Genomic DNA, 9,853 nt, shown 5'->3' on the forward strand with positions numbered 1-9,853 from the left:
TGTATAGAGTGATACAACAATGTTATGTGGACAAGAGCACTTACTGATTGTAATAATGGTAAGTAATAATTGTAATAAAATGACCTTTACACCACCTACTATGTGGCCTTTTTTACCATTACAGTGTACATGATTCCATGGTATATCTGATTTACTGTTTGAGTATGGTGCCAATTTTATTGTTACCACCAAAATATTTTACATATTCTTGAAGATATCTTTAGGTCTGGTTTTTAGACCCAACCTTAGGTTATCCAACCTCTCTGGTCTCGGTCTCGGTCTCGACTCGGACTCGACTCTCTTTGGTCTCGGTCTCGACTCGGACTCGACCCTCTCTGGTCTCGGTCTCGACTCGAACTCGAGTGAGCTGGTCTCGACTACAACACTGGATGATAATATCAGAAACTCTCAGTAACGGTGTTAATTTCGAGACAATAATGCCTACAGAGTCAGAGGGCTGTATAACAGGTATAGTTTAGTAGTTTAATTACGGTTATTATAACGTATTTGTCATCTGCTTGTATGTATCCATTATTTATTAATAGCCTACAAGTCTGCTGTTTCGGACCAGGTCCGAATGATGATCAAACATATACTGATGAGTTTAATAAAGTTTATTGTACATCACACAAAAGATGAAGCGTCAGTTTTACTTCAGAAAATCACCGTAAGAGCTGAGTAAACACAGTAAGTTATAAGAAGTGCGCAAGTACATAACCAAATTTCGGTAGAGTTGAGGGAGCATTCCTGTGGGCGGAGGTTAGTCAAAAAAATGTTCCAGTGATGTCATTAAAGAAGGAAGTAGAGGGATGTAGTCCAAACGGGCCATTCGTTGTAGGCGACTTCTGTTAAATAAAATATCTCGCTTGGCATTGAACTTTGAGCTTTATAATTTTACAGATATTATTTATACTCCAACAACAACATTACACACTAACTAAAGTTTGAAACATGAGATCACGAAGAATGGGACCTTTAAAAAATATTACATTAAGTGATACAAGATATTTTTCCTGTTTTTGGAGGCATTGGAATGAAAGCTTGTAGGCTATGTTTTAAAAATTTTGAATGTTGTTGTAAAATATGTATACCCCCCCCCCCCCCCCATCTTGAGACCCATGGGTCTGAAATAAAGAATATATATAATATGCAAAGAATTTACAATCAACATATTAAACACAAAACAAGGATCTGTTAAAATTATAAAGACCGTTTAAAATGTAAGAATATAAGTTAGTGGACTTAAGAATCTAATAGATCTCATCATAGAGGCTACACCTAGGCTGAATCAGAAATCACCCTCTAAACCCTTAATCACTATTCCCTATAGGCTAGTCCACTACAGTTCACTTGAAGGAGTTGATGAAAACGAGTGAGTGAATTCGGACACTGGAAGGGCTGCCGCTTTTGCATAGTTTGTGCTTGCCGTTTAATAATAATAATTTGAAACTTGGTAAACTGGCAGCTCCAGTAGTAATGAAAATATTCATCTTGAGCCCTGACATGGAAACTAGCATATAAAACGTAATTAAACAATTAACAACAAATTAAAAAGGAAGTTATACCTGTATGATGTTTCGATGGACCAGCGCAGTTCGGAAAGTGGATGGATGATTGATTCAGCTGCGGGCGCCATCTTGTGGCGAGACGCGGGAATCCATTCAGCGCGCGACTCTCACTGTACATTCTCTAACCGTCGAGTATAACTTAAGTTACATCGGTTGTACCTTTTTTTACAGTCGATTGTACTTGTACACGTTAATGCGGTGCATTGTGGGATTAAATGAGTGCACTCAACAACGTCCACTGGTTTCGGACACCGCTACAATGGCTGTCCCTTCAAATAGTGCCCTATTTAAGGGTATATGGGGCGATTTCGGACACAGACAGACTGAAGTCACTTCACACTCCAGCACAGGAGGTGGCGGTATGCTCATAAAAAGCTGGTATGCGACCCGCCAATAAATCCACAGAAGAAGAAGCAGCAGCGGCCCTGCAGTTCGCGCTTCGCTACACTAGGTGGCAGTACTCTGGCTCTTTGTGTTCCGCTTCTCTGTTCTTGATTCTCCAGTAGAAGAAAAAGCGCCCACCGCCTTTCTTTTTTCAAAATGGCCGAATACTTGGCGTCGATTTTCGGTACAGAAAAAGACAAGTAAGTATATATTCTTCCTAAAATATTGCGTGCATTTGATTATGATTTGTAGTCGTATGCATTGTTACCAGCCGGTGATAATGGGTAGAATATAAGGATATTTGCCGTTCCTATATCATGCCTCGTGTGGTTATCAACTGACCTGTTTGTCAACCTCGCTTCTAGTAAAACAATAATAATAATACATGTTTGTTTCACACAACAGAGCTTTCATGTGCTGAACAATCATTATATATAAAAATGCTTATTTTGTGTTTGTATTGTTTGTTTCATCTCGGCGTGGCTGCAGTGCGTCTCTCTTTCATTGTGTTGCTTGTTGGTCGATCTTATTCATAGCAAAATCAAAACCTCTATATTTCCCCATAGTTTTTGTAAGCTGCATTTGGCTTCTCGTTGTTTTGTATTTTAATACCTTGGAAAAGAAATAGCAATATGAACAGAAATCCAAACTAACTATCATGTTTGTGTGAACAAATCAGACCAAGTGTATGTATTTTGAACCTCTCTCGTTTTCAACAGGGTTAACTGCTCTTTCTACTTTAAAATTGGAGCATGTCGCCATGGAGACCGATGCTCTAGACTCCATAACAAACCCACGTTCAGCCAGGTATGTGCCAGTTTTAATTTATTTATTTTTTTACAACACAGACCCTTTGATGTAGTTCTGCAATGCACAATTCTTCTGGTAGATTTGCATTGTAATTCTCATTTGGGTTGTGTTTCAGACCATTGCTCTGTTGAACATTTACCGGAACCCACAAAACACAGCTCAGTCTGCTGATGGCATAAGTAAGTCTTGAATAATATACATCTTGCATGATATTCTGGAGTGGCTTGAAGTGGCACAGAAATGAACAAGCCTCCAAGAGTTACTGAAGCCATTACTGTTTCTGGTTGTCGGTGTCTTCTTTTTTATCAGATGCTGTTAGCGATGTGGAGATGCAGGAACATTATGATGAGTTCTTCGAGGTAGGTGGTCTTTCTTTGAAAGTCATGTTGAAATAGAGTGATGTGTGATGTCAGAAACCAGAAGTCTAGTTCGCCGCTGGTTCCTTTGAGATTTTACTTTGGGGTTTTATAATGGGCTTTTTCAATTTATGAGTAATACAGCCTCTGGTTAACATAATGTGATGTTAGTTTGACGTTTTGTTCTACAACGGACACTGCACACACTCACACATTCTTATCTAGTTACTTATCAATTAATTAATTACCCTTTAAAATATATTAAATAGAAAACTGTTATTTTAAATTATAATCTTACCAACTTCAAACTTTGTGTCTGATCACAACCATTCTTTCTGAATAATAGACACACTTGTTGCATCAGTTGTGTTTGTAGGCTGTAAATCATTCTTTGTAAATTTTATTGTGTACAGGAGGTCTTCACTGAAATGGAGGAGAAATATGGAGAGGTTGAGGAGATGAATGTGTGTGATAATTTAGGAGATCACCTGGTGGGAAATGTCTACGTGAAGGTGAGAGAATTTACAGTACTGTCATGTCTATGTAATATAAATGCAATGTCAACCATTAAAATACGCATGCACTCATTTCAGATCAGTTAAAACAATAAAAATATCTATTTCTAAAACAAAAGGATGGTAAAACGCCAGTATGCTCATTCCTGTGACCGCACATTGTTTATTATCTCTTTCCCCGCTTTTGATGGAAATTTCCGGCTTTCCGTTTTTTCACTGTTAAACGGTAGGAGGCGCTATTGCGCATCTTCTATAAGATTACTGAATCTCCTGATCAGAACACATGTGAAGAAGATGCAGAAACAAGCAATCTCATATGTAATCATATGCCTATGTAAAATAAAGCGATCACCAACATTAAACGGCATATAAATAAAAAACTGCCTAATGTTACTGAATGAAATGTCGACCCAGGACAAGCTGTGCAAGCATTAGGGGTGTTGATGGACTATCTACTCCATCTGTGTTTTGGTCATCGTTCTGAATCCGATCTGTATGTAGTCTTTAACAAAACTGTGATTTTTCTCTGTTTTTTGCTCAATGTTGTTTTGTTTTTTAAATGCTGGCAGGGAAAGCGTTAATGGTGCTTTCGCACTAGGTAGTTCTAGAATCTAGCCACCGGGGTGGTTCCCGAGTTCCCAGTTCCTGCGGCGTGAACATGCCACACAAAAAAAAGTACTTCCGCCATTAATTCAAGGAACTGTGAAATGTTCCCCCAGTGTGAAATCCCCTATTAGGGGCGGTTATCAATAGAAACCTGACCAACTTTGGGATCTCTAGGACCAACTCTAAAGTGCCACCACCAGCTCAAATTCACTTTTCAAATGGTAATAACTTAACTTTTGAACCCTTTGTTCTAGAAAAATGAAACTTGGTACACCTGATTCCTCTAATCATGCTGATCACATTCAGGCTGCTGACACTTTAAGACCTTGCATTTGATGTTCTCATAAATCTTTTGGTCATTTAAGACTTTTTAACAGTAATAACAGGCATTTTGACATAATTTTGTGTGGTTTTGTCCGTTCAAGTGCTAAAGAGAACTCAATGTGACGCTGTGCTTCACAGATATCACGCCAATATATATTTGAGTTCTCTTTTGCATCTTATCGCGCTTGAATGAAAGCTCTTAATTAAAAAGCACTTAAATAGATGATAGTGTGATCATGTAATGTATCGCTAGCCTAAGGATGCCATAATTGCGTTAAATATTTTAAACGTGTTAAAATGAAGAAAAGAAATATCACAAAATTAATGTGTTGATTTTGACAGCCCTAATTGTTTTTAATATTATTAAAAGGAACTGTGGAATAGTTTTTTTTTATTATATTGGTGTTGCAACCATTATATAAACAGTCATTTCTTTGAGGCTTTTACAATGTTTTATCATGATTAAATGCATCTTAGGCTCTTTAAAACACCCCTTATTGCCAAGGAGCAACCAAAAACCTTTTTGTGTGTGTAGTTCCGCCGTGAGGAAGATGCAGAGAAAGCAGTGATCAACCTGAATAACCGCTGGTTTAATGGACAGCCCATCCATGCTGAGCTCTCGCCTGTCACCGATTTCAGAGAGGCCTGTTGTCGACAGTATGAAATGGGGTAAGTGCAGCAGAAACCAGCAGAAAGGGCTGCACACATTCCATAATACAGGAACGCAAAGCAAGAAAATGGTATTGAAGAGTCCATTGTAACGCATTTCATCACAATGCCCTGTATGTTAACATAAAAATATCTCACATACTTCACCTTTAAAACTTTACCTTTAAACTGCTTCACTGTGACTGACTGCAGTATATGTGTCTTCCTGCAGAGAGTGCACTCGAGGAGGCTTCTGCAATTTCATGCACCTGAAGCCAATCTCAAGGGAACTCAGAAGAGAACTGTATGGCCGCAGAAGGAAGAGGTACGTCTCTTTTTTTTTTTTTTTACTCAAACGCATAAAGATTGTTATTGAACACTTGAGTAGATCTACTTGAAATCTTCACACTGGTGTCATCAGGCCTCTATAAGGTCTTGCTTAATTATTATCTGCCATAAGATAAAAGGTCCTCATATAAAAGCATATTAAAGCATACTGACTTAGTTCAAATGTTTAACCTTGCGAAAACTGCAGGTTTTTTTCTTTCTGTGAAACAAGTGACAAATAGCAAATTTTAAATATAGTATTGGGGCTGTTTACACCTGGCCACTTCATGCGTTTTCTCAGATCGGATAGCTATCCGATCGTGAAAAGACCAGGTGTAAATGCCCTCCGAAACGCATTCGAGACGGATTTGAATCCGATCGCTCAAACCACTTCAGGAGGTGGTCTGGGCCGCATTCCAGGCGAAACAAAAAAAAAAAGGTTATCTTGGTAATAGTTTGAGGGTATTGTGATTGAGTGCGAAAAGATAGGTTAGCAAAGATGGGTCATGGCTCATCACTTTGTGCCAAATTGCATGAGAGAATTGCTTAACAATTCAAAAATCACATTTATCAATGCAAGCTGGCAAAGTATTTAGGTCTTTCACCATCTAGCATGCATAATATTGTTAAAAGATTCAGGGAAATCTCTGTTAACCAAAGAGAAAGCTATACATCAGTTCTATGCAGAGATGGTGCCGAGCTCATGTTAGATGAACCAAAACATAGTGGAAATGTGTGCTGCGGTCAAATGAGTCCATGTTTAGCGTACTTTTGGGAAAAACGGACCGAGTTGGATGAAAGGAACCATCCAGACTTTAAACAGTGACTGGTGGTGTTAAAGCGAACATCTTTGGTATGGGTCAGTGCAAACGGCATGTGTGACTCTCAAATGTGTCATGATATCTTTCCTGGGAAGCAAGACAATGCCTCATTCAGCATGTGCTACAACAGAGTAGAAACGGTTTTGTAGACAATGCACCATAGGGTGGATGTGCTTGACTGGTCGTCCTGCAGTCCAGATCTGTCTCCTACTGAAAATGTATGGCCCATCATGAAAGGGAGAATCAGACCATGATGACCTATGAGAATCTTGAGCAACTGTCTTGTATCAGGCGAGAGTAAGCAAATAAAAACACTTGTAAAACTGCAACAATTAGTATCCTCAGTGTCCTAACTTTTCTCGAATTGGGGTTATATTATAAATGTATTTACTGTCACTTTTGATTAATTTAATGGTTACTTGCTGAATTAAGTATTAATAAAAAGAAATTGTATTGACCTCAAAGTTCTGTACTACGGTGACCAGGAGGGGACATGTTCGGTTCACTTTGTTTTGTCGTGGCCACAACATATAAACTCGTGGGAACGTGATATTAAATCGTGGGAATGTCATAATATCTTGTGGGCACGAGATCGTATGTTGAGGGAACGGCATCCGTTTCTCGTGGCTACCAGTTTTATAACATGTGGGAACCGAATCTTCACACGCGATACGGGCTCCTCCTTTTACCCCGGTCATAATTTACTTTGTTAATTTAAGTTTCTCATAATTTGTTTGTTTATTGTCCTAAATGGGACTTTTTTCGTGACTTAGGTATTTCATTCAAGCCAGCAAATTTCTGACAAAACAGTCCATTCAACTTAAGAATGTGCTTCAGGTGTCTTTCGCTCACGTACCCATGTCTTAATGCCAGAGACCACTCTATATCTTTATATGACATTCCTAATTCAGTGTAAAATGTTATATCATCAGTCATCTCCGACTGCTGTATATGGTTACAGTATTGACCAGAGGGGTTCCCTCAACATAACTCGTGGCTACGAGAAATAGTTGTCGTTCTCTCAAAATATGAAGTAGTGGCCACAAGAAAAATATATCATTCCCTCAACATATGATCTCGTGGCCATGACATGATGTCGTTGCCTCATAAAAATAATCTCATGGCCATGATTTATTATCACGTTCCCATGAATTAATATCTCGTGGCAACAACAAATCACGTTCCCACGAGTTTATATGTTGTGACCACGACAAAACTAAGTGAACCGAACATGTCCCCTCCCGGTCACCGTACTGTACAGTATATATGGTAGTGTATAAATGAACAGGTTTTTGGTCTCGTTAGTTAATTTATTTTCTCTCCTACACAGGCATCGCTCCCGCTCACGTTCCCGTGAACGCCGTTCTCGTTCTAGGGAACGCAATAGAGGAGGTGGAGGCGGAGGCGGAGGCGGAGGTGGTGGAGGAGGAGGAGGAGGAGGAGGAGGAGGAAGAGACAGAGAGAGACGGCGGTCAAGAGATCGAGAACGCTCTGGACGATTTTAAAATTTCCTTCTTTCTTGAAACCAACATTCAGTCCCCAGACCCTGCCCTGCTCCTCTCCTGATGAAATGTGATAAATGTTGAATTTATTTCCTTCCCTGATTTCTTTTGTCCTACCATCTTTTTATTCAAGATTTGTTTGCTTTTCAATAAAAATACCTTAGTCATTTTACTTCTTTTCAGTAGATATATTCTATTATGTGATTATATACTGTTATTTTTCTGTGTTTCCACTTTTGAACATTTGAAAGCAGTGGTTAGTGATTGTTTCTTGATTTCTTAACCCAGTGATTTAATACTTTTTAATTTAGCAGAATTGATAAAGCTGTTCTCAAATTTGCTGTGATCTCAAGATAAGATTAATGCATGTTGCAAAAGCTGTTTTAATGGCAGGAAAGGGTGATATCCACATAACAGATAGTATCAGGTCACACAACAAATGGCCTTCATATTCATAACAAAACCGCATTTGGATTAACTAACACGTCAATGATATGGTAACTTAGTCCTACTATTTAAGAGGTAAATGTTTAAAGTTAATTTAAGGAATGTTTCTTTAAAGGTACTGTACCTGATATTTTTTTTCTTCTATTTGGGCGAAATGGTTTAAACACCAAATAATATTTTTTAAAAGCAATCATCTGTGAAAAAACAAACAAAAAAGAAAACAGGCTTTAAGATGCCATCTACTGTGTATTATAGAGGGTTGTAATAGATGAGAAGCTCTTGACCAGGACGCGATTTTTTTTTTCCCCAGGATGGTAGGGGAAGTCTCATGAATATTCATTAGAGAAGTTATCCCTGATTGGTCTTAACCCCAGTGACGGGTAGGTTTAGGGCGGGGTTAGGGGTAGGTCATCAGACCCCCAGTGGCGGGTAGGTTTAGGGGTGGGGTTAGGGGTAGGTCATCAGATCAATCAGGGATGACTTCCCTAATGAATATTCATGAGTCTTCCCCTACCATCCTGGGGAAAAAAATATGGCGCCCGGGACGGAAATTCTTTGCCAATAACATGCTCAGGAAAAAGGGGGTTGCCCATATTGAACTCGGAGACAAAAATTGTAAAATTAGCGGGTACATCATGAATCTATTTTCCAAACCGTGTTTTTGTCTTATCCTGAATCACCTATATAATAAGTGTTTACATTCGGACTATTTTAGACTGTTTCGGGTTGTACTGCTGCGGAGTAGCCCAGTAGTACCTGCGTGACTGGTCATAGACTAAACAGAGAGAAGTAGCTCCGGCTACAATGTTCCTCCGCAAGACGCATGCAGTTCTGTTTATTAACCGCTAGAGCGCCGAAAAGCTGCAACTAGGCTTTTTAGGTTATGCACTATGGAATACATGATTTTGATTAGTCAATAACGAAATTCAGTGATCAAAAATCATGACAGCAAAACTATTTGATGGTTTCCATGCAACTTTGAACTTTATTCTATCACTTTGTGTCCCAGTTTTTATAACTTAGAATATTTTAAATAATCGTATGATTAATCTTAAATGCTGATCTAAAGACTCAAGAATGTTTTGTTTGTATTACTACGACAGTAGAAAAATGGACTCGGAGCTCAGTATTAATTTTATGATAAGCATCAAACTGATAAATGGCTAAAAGCTAGAGATCCTCTATAAAAGCAAGAAAATGAAAACCTCGCTCGCAAAAGCAACAAACCGGTCAAAGAGCTGGGTGAGGGACAACATAAAATAGAGGAAGGTATGTTAGCTAACTTGTCCATAGAAACAGCTTAATAGAATGATGCAGATTAATAAATATTTACATTTATAATGTTATTGTTGACGATTGTTTTAATGGGCTTTTAAAATATATATATTTGGAAAATTTAATAGACTATTTTTAAGTAAACCTACAAGACGACTTTAACAAATATATTTTAATCTCGGATACAGCCAGTCACTCATTATTGCAAGTCAAGTAATGATACGCGTATTTCTGCCTTGAAAACGATTAATTTTTAGTTTATTACTTAGT

At 38.4% G+C, this 9,853-nt stretch overlaps 1 protein-coding gene across 1 annotated transcript; it reads left to right on the plus strand.

Moving 5' to 3' along the window:
* Window positions 1-1,646: 1,646 nt before the first annotated feature.
* Window positions 1,647-8,033, plus strand: u2af1 (U2 small nuclear RNA auxiliary factor 1). The gene is made up of 8 exons (XM_084122616.1): window positions 1,647-2,152; window positions 2,672-2,759; window positions 2,878-2,941; window positions 3,072-3,121; window positions 3,532-3,630; window positions 5,099-5,232; window positions 5,444-5,536; window positions 7,690-8,033. The coding sequence occupies exons 1-8, from the start codon at window positions 2,109-2,111 to the stop codon at window positions 7,862-7,864; spliced, it is 747 nt and encodes a 248-aa protein (XP_083978742.1). The 5' UTR covers window positions 1,647-2,108; the 3' UTR covers window positions 7,865-8,033.
* The last annotated feature ends 1,820 nt before the right edge of the window (window positions 8,034-9,853 follow it).

Source organism: Abramis brama (genome assembly GCF_963993115.1).
Source record: "Abramis brama genome assembly, chromosome: 8".
Lineage (NCBI taxonomy): Eukaryota > Metazoa > Chordata > Actinopteri > Cypriniformes > Leuciscidae > Abramis > Abramis brama.